Source organism: Zalophus californianus, chromosome 6, assembly GCF_009762305.2.
Source record: "Zalophus californianus isolate mZalCal1 chromosome 6, mZalCal1.pri.v2, whole genome shotgun sequence".
Lineage (NCBI taxonomy): Eukaryota > Metazoa > Chordata > Mammalia > Carnivora > Otariidae > Zalophus > Zalophus californianus.
Genome location: NC_045600.1, coordinates 80,278,002 through 80,297,026, shown reverse-complemented (window position 1 = coordinate 80,297,026; position 19,025 = coordinate 80,278,002). Strand labels below are relative to the sequence as shown.

Here is a 19,025-nt window from a genome sequence, read left to right as displayed (position 1 = left end):
CAGCCATGCTGGGAATCCCAGACTTTTAGTTGCACAAAGCAATATTCCACCCCCCTGCCTTTTTTTTCTTTTTGCTGTGAATTTATAAATTAGTTTAAGTTAAGGTCATTTGTAACCAAATAATTCTAATATAAGTAGTGAGCAATCTTCTGCATTGTAGACAGGGATCCAGTCTTTCAGATTTTAAAGATTTTCTAGAAGAATTGGTCAACTCTAACTTTGCTTAGTATCTATGACATTATTCTAAAAATGGTCTAGTTTGTTTACTACCTGGGACTATTTAGCTTATCCTGTAGTCATAGAAATCTATTGACAGAGCTTTTTCCTGGGCAAGGTCAGTCTTGGAAAGACAACATGGAAAGAGAAGGTAATCAAGTAGACGGACCTCGAGGAAAAAACTGAAGAAAACCTTTTCCCTCTGCGAATTCTGCCATCTCTTAGTCTACAGACTCAGACACCACTTGCCTTTTTTTGCTCAAGGATATTTCTTGGGGATCAGTGGGGTAACATGTCCTCTGTCTCAAGTGTGAGAGATGGAAAGAGGAAGCATCTTAGCTTCCACAGGATGTCCCTGCTCAATATCTTGGGCAGTATGTTGATAAGGAGATCTGGATTTATAAAACTTATATGGAAAAACAAGTAGCCCAGCAGTCTGATGAAAAATAGGTTGGTGAAAAAGACATATTGAAAAATCCTGAAAAGAAAAGGTCAAGAAACTGTTAACCAGAGGTTAGAAAACCAGAAACAAAATAAAACTTATAACTAAATGCATGTCTTGCTCCTTCTTGATATTCAAATGTCTCCCATTAATTGTTGTCTCTATTACCGACAATGCCTTGTAAAGCAGCTCCCTCCCATATGCTGGCTTGCCTCTTACTCTCTCTTTCATTACCATGTTTTATTTTCTTTTTGCATTTATCACTATCTGAAATTATCTTGTTCTTTTATCTTTTGTTTTATTTTTGTTTCCAGCTTGTTTTCCAAAGCATTTACAATAATATCTAACCATCAGCAGGGTATGTGTTTCTGTGAGTCCATATTTTTTCCAACACTCGATAGCATCAGATTTAAAAAATTTTGCCAAATGGGTGTAAAGTAATGGTCTTAATTTGTATTTCCCTGGTGAACAATGATGCTGAACATCTGTTCTGTTCACAGATCTTATGTGTTTCCTCTTGCCCATATATCTATTAGGTTGTTTGGGGTAGTCTTATTGATTTGTAGAAGTTCTTTATATGTTCTTGATATCAGTCCTTTCCCATTGTATGTACTATGAATATCTTCTCTCTACTTTATAACTTTCACTTGCTCTAAGGTGTTAAAGAACAAAAGTTATTAATTTTAATAAAGTCTAGTTTATCTTTAATTAGAATCAATGCTTTTTGTCTTATTTAAAGAACTGTTCCCTACACCAAGGCCTAAAAGATGCTCCTGTTTTCTACTAACAGTTTATGGTAATTTAAAATATGTCCACACATTCTTTGGTATCACGCACTTCAAGAGACTCTTCTCCCTTAGAGTGTGGCCAGGACTTAATGACTTGGTTCTAAAGAATAGAGTATCATGGAAGTGACAGTGCGTGGCTTCCTGGATTACGTACTAAAGGCCTTGCAGTTTGCTCCTTACTCTCAGGAGGAAGCCAGCTGTCATGCTGTGAGGATACACAAGCAGCCCTGTGGCGAGCTCCATGTGAGGAGGAGCTGAAATCTCCTGCCAACAAGCTGCAAAATTTGCCAGATGTACGAGTAAGATACCATGGAAATAGATCCTCCAGCCCAGCCAAGCCTTCCACTGACTCTAACTTTGGCCAGCATCTTAATTGCAACCGGGTAACAGACCATGAACTAGAACCACCCAGCTGAGTGGCTCACAGATTCCTAATCCACAGAAACTGTGAGATAAATGTTTGTTGCTTGAAGCCACTAAGTTTTGGGACCATTTTTTATTTGGCAGTAGATAACTGATGCCAAATTTTCAAGATTTTTTTTTTTTTGACATTTGGTCCTTAACACATCTGGCCTCGCTTTTTAAATATGCTGTATAGTAGTGATCCAATCTCATTTTTTTTTCTCACCTGGATAACCGTTTTTTTTTACCCCCTACCATTTTTATTGAACAGTTTTTCCTTTCCTCTCTGATATACAATCACTGTTACATGTCACATATCAAAGTTCTATATATGCACTGTTTCTCTTTCATGGTTGATTTTCTTGTTCCTGTGACAGTATCACACTACTGTAATTACTGCAACTTCATAGAAAGTCCTGATATCTGGAAGGGCATATTCCCCCTCCTTGCTCTTCTTTAAAATTGTCCAGGTTATTTTTGACTCTATTCTTCTATATATAGTATATTTCAGAATAATTGTATTAAATGTAATGAAAACCTTTTGTGCAGTTTGGTTGGAACTGAAGTGAGTCATTTGAAGAGAATTGGTATATTTATGATATTATGGCTTTCTATCCATGATCATGGTATTTCTCTTCTTTCATTCATGTTATTTTTAATGTTTCCTAACTTCTACAAATTCCCCTATGGTGGTCCTGATTTCTTTTCTAACTGATGAATTATTTTGGCCTTGTGGTTTTACTATGATTTGCACAAGCAAATCTCTACTTTTTCCTTTCCTGTATTACCCTTATCCAGCTGTGCTGGGCTGCCACCTGCTGTAGAACAAATTCACTACCTACCTCCACCTACCAGTGAAAAACAGCCCCTTCCCCACTGGTTCTCTTAAGTTTTTCTCTAGAATTGATCTTGGTGACAGGAGGCAGGGTCTGTTATAGTACAGCATCTTGGTCAGAATTAGAATCAGAAACCCTTTACAAACCTCTTCCTAGTATTCTCCTTAAAGCTAAATACAGTATTCATGAGAAAGTTCTGGGATGACATTTCTGGGATGACATTCCCAGAGAAAATCTTAGGAATAATCCAGCTTTCTTATCTCTTGAGTCAGTGCCCAATATACCAGTGCCCCATAGGATATTGGAGCAAAGCAAGAGGAGAGATCTTTGTAGTTTGATATGATGAGCTAGACTTTTAGGATGTTGTCAGGTTCTCTTCAGGATACCAACTCTCTTTCAAGGCAGGCAGTTCTTATCCTGGGAACCCACATGGTCAGTTCCGTGTGAGGCACTGGTGTCAAATTATAGGCTAAGGCAGCCTGGGAATTCTAGGGAAATTCTGCTAGCTGTTCTGGGAACATTGTATTTTGGGATATCCAAATATGTAACACTCCACTTATCTGGTATAAAGGGGTATCCCCCATAAGCAGGTTTTCCAGACAATTGGAGGTGACATTTAAGCTTCAATAATTTTATATTAACCATTTCTATGGAACTCTTTCTAAATCATATTTCATACCACTTTGAATATATGTTTCTCTATGCCTTCTTAAACAAATTATATTGAACATAATTTGACCTTTTCTTGGAAATGCAGGGGCTTCATTGAATCCCAATTTTATTTTGCTATCACAGCGATTCCCTCAGGACTAATATCCACTTGGTTGTTTGAATCTTGAGCTCTTATTCAGTTCAACAGGTATTTTTGAGCAATTATTATGGGCTGGGTACTGTTGGGTACAATCTCTTTCACAATCATTTTCTGTCTTATTTGCTGTTAGGCGAATATGTGCATTTACAAGTTCTCTACTATTTCTAATGTAACATGTTGACATCGTAACAATATTTGAGGGAGGCACATCTGACACAATAGTGTGAAAACCCTATTCATCATCTTATGAACAACAAAAGGATCCTCCCATTCATAATCTACTGATGTTATTGGAGAACAAGATCCATCAAGCTAATTCAAATTGTTAAAGGGAAGAGGGAGTAAGTATCAGTTTGCCACATTTCTCTTAGGTGATAAAATTCCTATTTCTGATTACTACTAGGCTATTCACTTCTAAGATTGGAAAGTTGAGATTAGGAATTGCCTTTGGGGGCACCTGGGTGGTTCAGTCATTGGGCGTCTGCCTTTGGCTTGGGTCGTGATCCCGGGGTCCTGGGATCGAGCCCCACATCAGACTCTCTGCTCGGCCGGAAGCCTGCTTCTCCCTCTCCCACTCCTCCTGCTTGTGTTCCCTCTCTCGCTGTGTCTCTCTCTGTGTGATTTTTAAATAAAAATCTCAAAAAAAAAAAGGAATTGCCTTTGGACAAGGAAGTCATACGTTAGAACTGAGAAACATAGTCATCGATGACACTAGTTTTTTGACTTCACTCTGTGTGTGTGTATGTATACAAGGGTCTCCTTGTCTAGACTTTGTTATCTGCCAGGATGGCTAAGTGGAACTCCCAGTTTTCCAGGAAGTTTACTCAAAGATGACTACTTACCTTTTGCAGAACCATGTTCCCTTCTTTTGGAGAGAATGATCCTGGGAGAAGAAAGGACATGGATAAATAAGCAATTTCTGGAAGCTATCGTCACTGTCAAATAATATTCAGTGAGCCATTAATGTTATATTTAGATAATATCTTACAATTTTTTATATGCATAAACAGATGGAATTTTTAAAGACAACCATATATATATATATGTGCGTCTTTGTGTATGTGTGTGTGTAATTTTGTATCACTTTTTTATATGTTGATAGGAATAATTGAAGCTGCAAAAAGGTAAGGTATGTCATACAGCTAATGAATGGCAGAGCCAGGCTTGGAACCTGGGTCCTTCAAATATGCATTCAGGGCTCTTTCAACTATGCTCTTACCTCCTACTTAACCAGTAACCCTTAAAGAAGTTTATAGGTTATGAAAATCACACAAATATATTCTAAGAAAAGTTTTTAAAAACTATAAAAAATGTAAAGAAGAGGATATATCCTGGATTTCTGTGGCATCTCTTCCAGAATATTTTCTGTTATTTCATTTTCCTTTTAGCTTCCTTGTGAGATAAAAAATGGAGGAATTACAGTCACATTTTAAAATTGTGAAAATGACACTCACAGAATTATAATTAGAAAGAAACTTTCTGGGTTACAAATTTGGTTCTATAACTTGAGTGAGTTTAAGCAGCACATCAACTGGTCAGTTGCTCAGGCAGACTCTGTAAAGATTGCTCAAACATCATAGGTCATCGAACCATCATGGGACTTTGGTAATCTTGATGAAGACAAGTCTGCTAGAAGGAATACTTTGATGAGTCACTCGGGGATAGACGGTGGGATATATCAGGGAGCATGCCATGCTTGGTTCTAGAGAGGTGGGGTCCAATTAATTTCAAGAGTTTTGTTGTTGTTGTTTTTGTTTGTTGTATAATATGCAAGGCTGGGACCAGAATGACTTGTATAATATGGAAGGTTGGGACCAGAGTGACCCATGACTTCCCAATGGGAACCATGGTCACTGTGAACGTGGCCTAATATATATCCAAACATCTGGATGACCCCAAGGACAATGGTTGATTGTTGATATTTGCTTTTTAGGGAGAGATGACTTATTTTTTTCTGACATTATGAAGACCATGTATCTCAATGATAAAATTTCTGGTGAATGTCAATTTTGGCTCTAAAGGCAATAAAAATTACAAAATTAAAGTCTTACAAAAGTTTATCTTTTTGCCCTATGTACTTGCTGCCCCAAGACACCAAGCAGGCCAAGAGACCTGGTGCTCTACATCCAATTCTGTATCCTTTATATATACTAATGACATCATGGTGTTAAATATGAACAGACACTGAAGCTGTATCATAAAGAAGTAATGACTTCTCATGTTTTAACTCATGGGCCAAACTGATTAGATGTGATAGATGCCCTGGTTCTCTGTGTAGTGAGAGATTTGGGACCATGTTGGGATCACCAGGAAAGAGCATTGTGATTCTGGGAGATGGGAGGAGTGGTATATGTGTCCTGTATTGGCCTTCTCTCCATACAGCGTACCCTCAGTTAATGTTCCTTCTTGCTTCCATCCTGACCTCTGTGAGGTCTTAAGCTAGTTCCTTTGAGAACACATCATTTGCATGGCACCGAGAGAGGAAAAACCGTTGTTCCATAGCATCTTCTTTGTTTGTGTGTTTAGGGTTGGAATGCTTTAGAATTATGTCTGGTACTATTCTTGGAAAATGCACATGGAAAGATTGGTATGTGTTTGGTGGCTGATAGTGTTTTGGAAACTCCCTTGAAGGCAATGACACTGAGAGAAGCTGAAGGTGGAGTGAAATGCTTACCTTGTTATTTTGGCTGTTAGACTCTTTTCTTACAGAATTCATGCTCAAGACTTTTGATCTAGGGGAAAAAGAACCAAGATAGGGACGGAATAAAGTACATGTAAATATTTATACTACATCACAGTTATTGAAAAACAGTTTTATATTCTAAAGCTATACTGTCCACTATTATAGCCAGTGACTATATGTAACTGTTTACATTTAATGACAATAAAATAATCAGTTCCTTAGTCACAATAGTCATCTTTCAGGTACTCAATAGGTGGCTAGTGGCTACATATTGGATAGCACAGAAAGTTCCATTGGGCAGCCCCATTCTAAAATCTTGGCTTAACAGTGAAGCCATATTTAATGTTCAGGATGGATCTCACGAGAGTTGAAGGTGTCCTTTAATGGGGCAAGGACCTCCAAGTCCTGGTATCCTTGGCCTCCAGGCCACAGTGTGGACTGAGTCTACTTAGAGGCTATGTGCAGTTTAGGTCTTTTTTTCTTGATCCTAAGATTCTAAAATATTTAATAAATGGAAATACTTCCCAACTGATTTAAGATTTAACTTCTAAAGAGGGTCAGGAAATGCAAGTGAGGTTTTTTGGCTTTAGTTTCTCACTATTTAGACTCTTTTGATAAATTCAGGATAATTTTTTGGAGGGGGGCTTTTCTCTATTATTTCTAATTTTTAATGTTCATAGTTTCATATAGTATATAGTTTGGTTTCATAATATGATAGCCCTAGTTTGTATCTAGAGGTTAGTTTCATGTCTATTCCATATGGTTGAGTTTCTATATATTTTGGGGAAGTGAGGATGATATTAATTTTAGTTCTTTTTTGTAAAATTTAAGGAATGCCCTTTTTATCAAGGTGCCAGACCACTAAACCCTTTTTAAAGCACACGTTCCTGCCCTTAATATAAACCCAAATAACTGGTAATGTGATAAAATTATGAAGGAAGGTGTATGTCTGCAGTCTTTTAAGAAAGATGGGAGGACTTGAATTTTAAAATGGGTGTGGTTTAGTAGGGATCTAATAGCTCGCTAAAAGAGGGGAACATTATATGGTGTTGGGGCTCACTCAGTTCCAAATAGGAATTGGTCAGAGAAAAGTTTGCTCTGACCCAGGCTGAGATGGAGTTACCACTATAACCAGGATATTCCTTTGTTTGCCAAAGCTCACACTTCTCTCTCAAGGAACCGTGTCTCTAGTTCTTCTTCTATTTTCCTCAAAGTTTCCTGGTACTTCTTCACAGAGAAATAAAAGAAACCACAGTTACTAGCCAGAAGCTTTATGCTCTTTCTAATCATAATAAGCATGTATTACACTACATTGTCATGTGAATAGTTGGTATTCCCACTGCCATTTTGTCTCCTTTCCCAGTCCCCCAGCCTTCCACTACTCCAGATCTCTCACTGCACGTCACCACTGGGCAGGTGCCTGCAGTTATTGGGATTATAAATAGGAAAAAGTGCTCATTATTAATTTAAGAGCACAGAGCTTGGGAGACTAGGGCACTAATAGAATGATTCTGGTGGTAGAGTGTCGTCCTCCCTAAAGGCCTTTGTAATGCCACCTTGAAGAATTAAAACTGTTGTTCTTTGAAAAGCCTGGTTTCATTTCATCCTATACCTTAACAAACCCATTGTTATCCCTTTACTGAGGAACTGTACCTTTATGCAGAGGGCCTGATCTTCACAGAGCTGGGCCACAAATGCATAATCTTCCATTACCTGGGAAGCCAAAATTCAGTTTTAGAATATGCTTAGTAAATTGCTATAAGAACAGCAGTGTACTTGCTTCCTCTTAGGCCCCAGGCCCTAAATGTGCTTTTCTAATTGTTCTAAATATGTATTTGCTGTACATACTAACTCATATCTTTTTTTAAGGATAAACAAGCTGTATTTTATAGTCCCAATGAGAATTATTTGGGACAGTTGGGAGAAAAATAGATACTAATTTATTGAAGATATAGATGGAAGGTATCCTATAAAAAATGTTAAAGAGAAGGTGATCTGGGGGACTGTATTCACACAGTCTAATACATTCCTTTAATTTGTGTGACCAAGGATCAAGATTTCCTTCCTTTGGGAGGAGTAACATTGAAGTTATTGTCATTACCTTGGCTAGCTGTTTCTCTTGGTCTGCACAGGAAGCTTCCAGCTGTTGTAACTTGGCCTATAGAAAGGGAAGGAGACTGGTAACTCAGCCAGGCAAAAGCAGGATTCCATTCTGAAATGGGATCTTAAGGGTTATCTTACAGGTGGTTCAAGTACCTCAGGACCAATTTCAGATGTCTTTTATGGAGGGGAGTCAAACTTGAGGTGAGATGACTCTTGAGTTGAATTTAAATGATAAATATTAGCCAAATGGAGATCTGGAAGAAATATTTCCCATGCAGAGTTTCCAGCAAGGACCAAGACTGTGAAATAGCACAAATTTGGTGTGTATGAAGAAGTTATGTGGCAGGAACATAGGGGAGATTGGTAAGAATGAGATGGGGTGGGGAAAGGTAGCCACATATGAGATTATGTAGGGCCTTATAGCTTCTAGAGAGTTTGATTCTTTATTCTTTTTTTTTTTTAAGATTTTATTTGTTTATTTGACAGAGAGAAAGAGAGAGAGAGCACAAGCAGGGGGAGTGGCAGGCAGAGGGAGATGGAGAAGCAGGCTCCCCAAGGAGCAAGGAGCCCGATGCGGGGCTCGATCCCAGGACCCTGGGATCACGACCTGAGCCAAAGGCAGTCGCTTAACCAACTGAGCCACCCAGATGCCCCTTGATTCTTTATTCTAATTGCAGTGAGAAGCCAGGTGAGAGCTTGAAGTTGTAAAGACACAATCTGGTTTGTGTTCTTTCTAAAGAAGAGTTTTTTCCTATGTGTGGAAGGTATATTGTTTAGGGGTAAGTGTAAAAGCAAGAGGACTAGTTAGGAGTCTACTTTAGCCTCCAGGTGAAGGTTTAGGGTGGCTTGCAAAAGGGTGGTAGTTATAGTACTAGTAGATAGAGAGGAGTAGATGCATTTAGGATATATCTTTATAGGCAGAGGGGACATATTGCAGTCTTTCCTCCCTTCCCTTTTCAGTTCTATTATTCCCACTCTCATCTAGCTACCATTATTTCATGTTTGGACTCTTCTAACAGTTCCTTTCCCCTCCAGGCGATTACATCTAGGGCCAAAGAGCCGAACGTGCTAAGGGCTGTATTTTATTTATTTTAAACAGAAAATTTTTATTTTATTTTTTCAAAATTTTATTTAAATTCTGGTTAGTTAACATACAGTGCAATATTGGTTTCAGGAGTAGAATTTAGTGATTCATCACTTACATACAACATCCAGTGCCCATCATAACAAGTGTCTTCCTTAATGCCCATCCCCCATCTAGCCCATCCGCCACCTACTTCCCTTCATCAGCCCTCAGTTTGTTTTCTGTTTTTTTTTAAAGATTTGATTTATTTATTTAATTGACAGAGAGAGAGAGAGAGAGACAGTGAGAGAGGGAACACAAGCGGGGGGAGTGGAAGAGGGAGAAGCAGGCTTCCCACTGAGCAGGGAGCCCGATGCGGGGCTCGACCCCAGGACCCTGGAATCATGACCTGAGCCGAAGTCAGTTGCTTAACCAAATGAGCCACCCAGACACCCCTTGTTCTCTATTGTTAAGAGTCTCTTATGGTTTGTTTCTCTCTCTCTTTCTTCCCCCCCTCCCATATGTTCCTCTGTTTTGTTTCTTAAATTCCACATATGAGTGAAATCATATGGTATTTATTTTTCTCTGACTTATTTCACTTGCTAAGGGCTGTATTTTAAATATTTATTTATTTTAGAGAGAGAGAGAGAGTGAGGGAACATAGGGGGAGGGGCAGAGAGAGAGAGAGAGAATCCTCAAGCAGATTACACGCTCAGCCTGGAGTCTGACATGGGGCTTGATCCTAGGACACTGAGATCATGACCTGAGCTGAAACCAAGGGTCAGATGCTTACCTGACTGAACCACCAAGCACCCCTAAGGACTGTATTTTAAGGACAGTGGTCTGAGTCACAAGGAGTTGAGGCAGGCATCCTATTAAACTACTGATCACCAGCATGCAAGAGGAACAGAAGCAACAGAGATGATGTATATTTCATAGAATTAGAGATACCACCTGAGAATTCTACAAAATAGGTGGGCAGAAGGGAGTAATTCAAAGGGTTGATAATACTCTGGAACTCTTTAGGGCTGGGCTGAGTGCTGCCAGGAAAATAATGACCAATGTTGTACTAGGAACTCTCTATCTAGAGTCTGTCGGAATCAGCTCACCTGACGTGGCCAGCATAGCCAGACTTAAAGTGTCACCACTAGTTTCTGGCAGGCTTTCTGTTAGCAAAACTTGTTTTGGGCAGAAGAAGGAAGAAAATCAATCTCCTGATTGCTGCAGTTTTATGGCAAGGATAGTCAAGGAGCTTCACATTCCTTTCTAGTCTAGTTCGAATTTATTCCTGAGATACAAACAGGCTTCCAGATTTCTTTCTTTCCAAATAAGTTTCCTGGATGGGCATGCCCAAGCAAGCTTACTTGATGGCTTTGGACTTCCTCTTTTTTTATGGCTATCAACACTAATTTGGCCAACTGAACATAGGGCAGTAATGCTCTCTTCTTTCATTTTCTGTTTTTAGTGTGTCCATATCTTCAGAGGCTTCATGCACACAGTGTGGGCTTCAGTATTGGCTTAAATGTGGGTTTAAGAAGCAAGAGAGATTAAGAAATAGGGACAATCTGTTTAAAAGCCCATTATATATTATACTTTTAAGTAGTGAAACATAATTTTTATCTTTACAGAGACTGAAAAAGTCTCTCTTTATTTGTTCTTATATGAAATATATAAAAATAACTATCAATTTAAGAAAAAGAAGCAAGGGGGCACCTGGCTGGCTCAGTCAAAAGAGCATGCAACTCTTGATCTCAGGGTCATGAGTTTGAATCCCACGTTGGATATAGAGATTACTAAATCATCATCATCATCATCATCATCATCATTTTTAAAAAAAGAAGCAAAAGAGAAATTAGGTAAGGCAAGGTCAAAGAGATAATCCTACAGAAATGATCAAGTAAGAACTTTGCTCTCTGAATAAAAAAGTCTAAATCTTATATCTTTGATCAGATGGGTTGTGGTTGTGCTCAGGTTCTTAACTCTGGAACACAGTTAGGGAAATGCTAAGCACTATATGATGCACTTAGGAGAGGTCACTATATACTTGAAGGACCAATTGAATGAATCCTTTTCTGGATTGGAGTCAATGGCAGGGTGTGTAAATTACCTAGCACACAGTAGATTTACAAATCTAAACTCTGCCTCTGTGAATTCATACATATGCTTCAGCCAGACTTTTAAATAATCACCTTAAAATTGTTTTAGAACTTCCCCCAAATAGTATTTTGTATACATAATTTCATTCAGTTTTCAAACCGAGGCTGGGAGGGACTGATTAAATTGCCCACCTTCATATATCATTCTAAGTACCTCTGGGGCCAGGATTTAAATGAGGGACTTCAACTGCCTCTAACGTTAATAGGCATTTGTGCATTTGTGTTCTGCTCTTTTTGATGGAGAGAGAACAAAATATATGGCTTCAGAGTGAAATTCCTTTACTAGGGGCAGAGGAGAATTCAGCACTTAGCAGCTGAGGCTTAAGCCTGGCATGGCTGAAACTACGAAGAATTTGTCCCAACTTTGATAATGTTTCCACTTGAAGGCTTGTTTCCTGGTCATGCAGCCGAAACCCATTTGAGATTGCTTTTTTGTTTACCTTTGACTCTTCTGGGGATCCCTTTGTATTGTCTTGTTCACACTTGGTTGCCTTATATGATTTTCTTGTAAGCTATGGGTTCAAATAGAAAAAATACATTTCAAATAAAAAAAATATCAAATTAAAAAATATGGAAGATAAAGACATTCTCTGGTGTGTGGAGCCAGGAACTTGGCCTTGATTAAAGCTGCTAGGAGATGGTCCCTTGGTGGATACTTGGTATCTTTGGGAACATCTTTATTCTACCTCATCTTCTCATTAGTTTTGACCACCAAAACTAGAGTTCGCTCGAAGCAGGAGTACTTCCCTGAACCCCCTAATCCATGCTGGATTACTCAGGGCTGCAGGCATGGGTCAGAAAGGAGAGTAATCATAAAGAAGTCCACTGTGTTTTGACCAGGAGTTGAGGTAGAGGGAATACCTGGACAAAGAAGAGGGAACTTTTTGGCATTAAGTATTTGTAAAAGTCTCTAGTGCAAGTAAAATTAACCTCTCACCATGAGGGTCCCAGTCAATTCCTTCAACAGAGTGTCTGTTGGAATCCATTTCTTTGTGATCGAATGAAGAACCCATGGGATCACTGAATACCTGGAATACCCTACGCACTCTTTTCACCTGACACTTGCAGGCAAAATCCATGGCATTTAGGTCATGAGGTTCAGCCTCAGGAGAGTGGAGCAGGAGTAGTACCCATCCCCAGCACAGGCCTCCTTTTCCCTCCCTTGCCTCTTTGATAACTGGGGCTGCTTGGGGACACCCAGGCACACAAGAGCCCCATCCCACCTTTCTTTGAAGTTCTGCTATACTGTGGACCAGAGTTTCATTCTTCCTATCCTGTTGAGAGAAAGAAGCAGAGTGTAAGTGTGCATCTGCCCGCCATCATCTGCTTTTATTCAGTTGATTGTTCTCCATTTCATCCCAGCGATGTTTTCCTGCAGTAACTGTACCTTCCTGCATATTGTCAGGTAAAGGACCTGTGGTCTGTTCTCCGTATGGACACACCAACTTACCAGGGATCACCACATGCAGGGCTTCCTGGTAATATTAAATATTACCGGAGAAACCCTACCCTTCACACATCCCCTTCCCATGCAAGAACACATTCTGCCATTACTTTGGAATTGGCTATTCTTTGTATGTAAAAATAGACTCTTTTATCTGACAGTGCTGAGGAATAAAACCTATCAAATGGCTCTTCCCTCCTTCTTGCTTACGAGTCTAGCCGTTTCTTCTTCCAGCTCCTGCAAGGCTTTTTCCCTCTCCATTGCGGTGCAATTCTCCTTCTCCCACTCCTCATCTTCAGCCAAGTCTCTGGTCTGAGTGATCTCATTTTCCAGCCTGGATAACATAAGCACACACTATGAGGAATGACAGCCTTCAAACTGATAAAACGCATGTCAGTTTTAAGGGTATTTTGATGATAAATACAAATCTGAAGTTGGAAATCCTTTCTTTCCTGGATCCTTAGGGTAAGAATCACTTTAAAGATAAGACAAGCAAGATTCCCATGATTCCCATGTCAGACACCCCAGTGTTCTTTCAGCTCAGGTAAGTATCACTCATTCTCTTAGGATTCTTTTTGAAACTTGCTATATTTCAGGATTTGAGCCACAGACAAACACCAAAGAATGAAGAAGAATTTTTTTTGTTACGTAAGATACAGGTCGCCAGAGTAAGCTGGAAAATTCAATTTTGTTTCTTTTCCTCCACCCGGTTCTTTGGATTACAGACATCCCCCATGAAGCCCCAACACTCACCTCTGAATCTCGTTTTCTTTCTCGTGGATTTTGAGAAGAAGTTCCTGATTTGCTTCATCTATTCTCTGCATATCCCTTTCAAGGTCCACGTTCAAACTGTTAATGTTCCTCTTTGACTGGACCAATCTTAAGATTTCCACTTTCTCTGACCTATAAACTCAGCCCCCCAAATGAACAAGGGCCAGTTATCTTAAGATCAATAACCTTTGTACCAAAGAGGATATCTAGAAGACATGTAACTCATTAGCCTGGCTATTTCTGGGCGTGCACTTTTCCTTTTTCATTTTTATGAAATTGCATTTCTTAATTATGTTCTACAATTTGTTTCAGTAATTTTTTTTTAAGATTTTATTTATTCATGAGAGAGAGGGAGAGAGAGAGAGAGGCAGAGGGAGGGAGAAGCAGGCTCCCCACTGAGTAGGGAGCCCGATGCGGGACTCGATCCCAGGACCCTGGGATCATGACCTGAGCCCAAAGCAGATGCTTAACCATCTGAGCTGCCCAGGCACCCTGTTTCAGTAATTCTTAACTCATTCAGCAAGGGAGGTTTTACCCAGCCTTTCTTGTCCAAAGTGCTCAGCATAATAGTGCACCTCCACTTTGGTTCCAGGAGAAGTTTTGCTTCCTTAAATAGCCTTTTGCATTGGAGAGAATGGTTTCTCAAATTGTTCACAAAACCTGCTCATGCGATACACTTTTATCACGTACTTTTATTCAGGTAGCTGGTACCTGATTTATGGTTGGACCCTGCTTTATGCAGAGCCACAAGAAGTTTCCACCACCAGTTAGGACTTCAGTCTTTTCCCACCTCCCACATCTGAAAACTTCTCCACTGCCTGCTAGAAAGCTTGAGAATCTACTATGGGAGTCACTCCATTGAGCACACACAGAAGTAATCCAGGCATTCACTTTCAAGAGTGCAGACATTTTTTTGAAGTAAATTTAAATGAAATAATGGTAACTTAATGCTAGTGTAGTCTAGAAAGTTATCTGGCACACGAGAACCTCTCAATAAATTTTTCATTTTCTTGTGTGCCACTTAATTAATTGGTTTCTCTCTAAAATGATTAACTGGAAATAAGATAGTGAGGCAGAAGGACTTTTGTTTTGAGTAGGCATGAGGGATGATTTTGGAAAAGTCCTACCTTGGAAGGGCTGGCTTGGATGGGGGATTTGCAATGGCTATCACTTCAGGAGGGCATGGGGCCCTTGGGGTGGAGTGCAGTGAAGGATGGATGGATAGGAGCTGAAGGAAAGGGGGAGACTAGAAGGTGAAGAAAGGAATCAACAGCAGACATGCTTCATACCTTGGTCCTTGGATGTGGCTTTGCATAATCATGACTACTTACTCATAATCTAGCTGATTGTTCTTGTGTTCTTCCATTGTAGATTCCCTAAAATACCAGCAGAGATGTATCTAATGAGTTGGGGAAATAGGTCCATTTATAAAACACAGTAACTACCTGAGAGTCCCAAAAGATAGGAATAAAGTTAACTGGTTTCCTTCCTCCCACTTCTACATTTTGGACATAACAAAACTTAGCCTTCTGGTTCTTTTGCCCATGATATGATTATGTCTCAGTAAGGATACAGTGAAGATAGAGTGTTAATGCTGGAAAATTCAATATATATCCTGCTAGCCATATACTGAGATGATTCACCAACACAAAATCCTTTGAAAATGTTTACATGGCAATAGGAATCAACAGAGGTTATCAATTGTTCTTAAATCTCTTTTTTTTTTCCCCCTCTATGCCCAGCTGCTTCTCTTAAGACCCCATGGGCATGGATACATGTGCATAACTGCCCAGAAAAATAATCTCTCTGCTTTCTCGCCTGGCTTCTGCAAGGATCTCCAGATATTAAGATCTCTAGTATTAAATAGGACTCAGAAAAAATAAGCAGGAGTAAATAATTTGGCTTATTCTGATACTTAGTTGCCTCCTTTTCTCCAATAAACTCTACCTCCCTTCTGATGTCTTCTTGATTCTGCCCTAGTCTGTTAGCTTCTGAAAAGTTTAATCTTTCCCCACTGGAACCATCCAATAGAATCTCAGAACCTTCCATCTGGTCATGAGTCTGCTATTGACATAGGTTGGGTGGGGCAGTATGTCACAGTAGGGTGGGTGGCAGTGGTTTCTCATCATTTGTGCCAAGTTCAGAGCCTAGATGGATACATGTTTCATGGCCAACTCTTCCCTTTGGTGGTGGTAGTTTCAGTGGATCAGAGTTCTAGGCAGTTTGAAGGTATAGCCTCTGTCTTTATTTCTCTGGCAGATTGAGCACTTTCCCTGCCCAAGTATGACTTATGTGGGAGCTCTGGGTCCTAACACCAGCAGCCCAATCCCATAAAGTAGCCAACTAACTACTCATTCACTCAACAAACACTGAAACTTTGTAGGAGCACCTGTTTTTGCCAGGCACTGTTCTAAGTACTAGGGAGACATAGTGAACAAAATAGCCCAAAGCCCCTGCCTTTATGGAGTTTACATTCTAGGGTGTGTATGTCAGAGGGATGGGAAGGGGTAACACAAGCAACAAAATAAATGAGTAAATTTATCTTATCTGGTATGTACATTTTGGCCAGATTCTGCACAATTTGTAACTTTTTGCATGTGCAAATCATGGAAACCTGGAAGTTTCAGATCTTGACTTAATAAGGACTGCATTGAGTTGATTTGTGGGCCAGAGTGACTTCTTAACATACTGTAGTTTCTAACAAACTATTTGTAAAATTAATGGCCTCTGATGACCCCCATTACCATCTCCCTTCTTCCTGAAAGAAGGCATTTCATTGCTTTATGAAGCTGTACACAGAAGAGTAATTAAGTAACAATTCAGGCCAATGGCCTCTCCTAGGAATTAATGGTAGGGAGAGTTCATTAACCCCAGCTGGTTATAGCTTCTCCAGGAAATGCCCTGGACCAAGGTTATCGTAGCGATTAATGTATTGGATAGAGACTTTAACTGGGATAAAAATAAAGCTCTATCTATCTCCTTCCTGGGGAGCTTTTCTCCTTGAGGGGCTACCAAAGGCAAGCCCGTAGGAGCAGCAGAACCCCAAGCTTGGGGCCTTGTATGGGATGAAGACAACAGATTGCCATTAGTGAGAACTGCTAAATCAAGGTAAAAACAGGGCCTTGGGGGCAAATTAATTTGGTCCTTGATATAAGCCTTCCTGCTATTTGGGAGGTGGCTTTTGATTAACACCCAGTACAGCTTTGGGACGGCTGTTTCCACCTTGTTAACTTTTCCATGCCATACCCTACCTTGCACAAAAGAGTCATGGAGGGATGCAGATTTTGCTGCATTGCTGCCAGGGATGCAGTGGCCTTTATGTGGAAGTCTGCTGTGCAAACAGCCTCTTTTCACAGGCTGGACATTTGGGTTCTTTTTGCTGGGGCTTCCCCCTTCTGCACAAGGGCCCTGGTCAGGTACATGGGTCCCTGATAGGCTGCCTGGGCCCTGATCCTTTCTGCTGCCTCATGGGGATGGAGACCTATTTCTTCTGCTCACTTCACTTGTCCTCACTTTACTTGGGCAAAATCAACTCAGGTATTTTTATAAATGAGCCTGGTTTTGAGGTTCATAGCCAGGCAAGGCTCTAGAACCTCATTTTAGATCAGTTTTCAAATACAGAATCAAGTACACTATTTTCCTTATGTCCTTACTTGTTTTTAGCGACTATTTCTGTACAGTGTTTAGGCTCATAAAATCTTTGAATTTCCTTTCAGAAGTCTTCTCAGAATAGCTTTCTCAAAAGCAGAAACTTGAACTAAACTGAAATGTGAAGCAAAAAAAAAAAAAAAAAAAAGAGAGAGAGAGAAAGAGACAATGTACCAGTAATTAATGTCATTATTTAATATCCAGTAAACTATGGTAGTTTAAATTGACAAAAAGTTACATATTTTCTTTTAAAACTGAATCTTTCTAAATTTATTGCATCATTGCTATTAAACAGCAGTAAGGAACTAAAAATGAAAGTTCATCAAGGATCTCACTTCAGGGGCGCCTAAGTGGCTCAGTCATTAAGCGTCTGCCTTTGGCTCAGGTCATGATCCCAGGGTCCTGGGATCGAGCCCTACATCGGGCTCCCTGCCCCGTGGGAAGCCTGCTTCTCCCTCTCCCACTCCCCCTGCTTGTGTTCCCTCTCTCGCTGTGTCTCTCTCTCTGTCAGATAAATAAATAAAATCTTTTAAAAAAAGATCTCACTTCAGCAAAAACCCTGTATTTTTTCCAAGTTTTTTTTTTTTTTTTTTGCCTGTTAAACAGGCATCTTTTATAGTTATCATAGAATAGATATACTGTGGTATTTTGCCTTTTCACTTAATATTTTTTATGAACTTCTGCCAGGTTGCTACATACTTTCTATAATTATAATTTTTTTTTATTTTTTTAAAAAGATTTTATTTATTTGAGAAAGAGAATGAGAGAGAGAGCGCACATGAGAGGGAGGAGGGTCAGAGGGAAAAGCAGACTCCCTGCTGAGCAGGGAGCCCGACGCGGGACTCGATCCTGGGACTCCTGGATCATGCGCTGAGCCAAAGGCAGTCGCTTAACCAACTGAGCCACCCAGGCGCCCCTATAATTATAATTTTAGTCACTTCACAAAATTCTGCTCAGTTGGTAATATTCATAATCTGCTTCATCATATGCTTCTCACCGCACTATGTATCTTTTTGCATACCTATCTTCTCTTGAAGGTCAGATGGTACCTATGTTAACTTTTTAGAGCTGCCATAACAAAGTACTACCACAGACTGGGTGGCTTAAACAACGGAAATTTATTTTCTCACCATTCTGGAGGCTCTGAGTCCTGAACAGAGTGTTGGCAGGGGTGTTTCTCCTGAGGCCTCCTTCCTTGGCTTAGATGGTTGTGTTTTCTGTGTGTCCTCACATAGTCATCACTCTGTGTGTGTCTGTGTCCTCATCTCCTCTTCTTATAAGGACCCCAGTCATATAGGATTAGGGCTTACCCTAATGACCTCATTTAAAGTTAATTACCACTTTAAAGACCCTATCTCCAAATAAAGTCACATTCTGAGATATTAGGTATTTAGACTTCAACATATGACTATTGGAAGAGGGGGCACAAGTCAATCTACTCAACAAATGTTTAACTGTGACCAAATTTATGAACATTCAGGTTGTTCTCCCTTCCCCTAAATAACAGCACTTGAAAGAAATATATATATATATATATATATATATATATATATATATATATGTATGTATAGTCATTATTTTTCAGGTATAACCAGAATATCAAAGTATACACTTATATTTTTACCAGTTTTGAATGTCTGTTCATTAGTGTATCAGTCAACT

General features: G+C 39.7%; 1 protein-coding gene and 1 non-coding gene across 11 annotated transcripts; both read right to left on the bottom strand.

Annotated features, from left to right (window-relative positions):
- Nucleotides 1-479: 479 nt before the first annotated feature.
- On the bottom strand, nt 480-15,730 carry TMCO5A (transmembrane and coiled-coil domains 5A). Of its 10 annotated transcripts, none has more exons than XM_027571411.1 (12): nt 15,663-15,730; nt 15,005-15,091; nt 13,698-13,847; nt 13,140-13,278; nt 12,724-12,774; nt 11,941-12,012; nt 8,280-8,336; nt 7,832-7,891; nt 7,341-7,405; nt 6,170-6,227; nt 4,338-4,378; nt 480-694 (listed from the first exon to the last, which is right to left on the bottom strand). In XM_027571411.1, exons 2-12 carry the CDS (start codon nt 15,034-15,036, stop codon nt 496-498), a joined length of 924 nt encoding a protein of 307 aa, XP_027427212.1. In that variant the 5' UTR covers nt 15,037-15,091; nt 15,663-15,730; the 3' UTR covers nt 480-495. The 10 variants fall into 10 exon arrangements, with proteins under 10 accessions (XP_027427212.1, XP_035584048.1, XP_027427210.1 ...); XM_035728155.1 differs by having other exon boundaries at nt 13,155-13,278; XM_027571409.1 differs by having other exon boundaries at nt 15,047-15,091; nt 15,663-15,728.
- On the bottom strand, nt 3,657-3,758 carry LOC113910812. The gene has a single exon (XR_003516296.1). It is a non-coding gene; the product is annotated as a small nucleolar RNA U13 (small nucleolar RNA).
- Nucleotides 15,731-19,025: the final 3,295 nt, after the last annotated feature.

What these genes read in the sequence shown, in the direction of transcription:
- TMCO5A (XM_027571409.1), bottom strand. Translation starts at nt 15,081, where the DNA reads ATGGAAGAACACAAGAACAATCAGCTAGATTATGA. An exon ending in TAGCAGAACTTCAAAGAAAG is followed by an intron (nt 12,013 to 12,723) that starts GTGGGATGGGGC and finishes TTGAACCCATAG; the next exon opens with CTTACAAGAAAATCATATAA. An exon ending in GATCCCCAGAAGAGTCAAAG is followed by an intron (nt 8,337 to 11,940) that starts GTAAACAAAAAA and finishes CCCTTTCTATAG; the next exon opens with GCCAAGTTACAACAGCTGGA.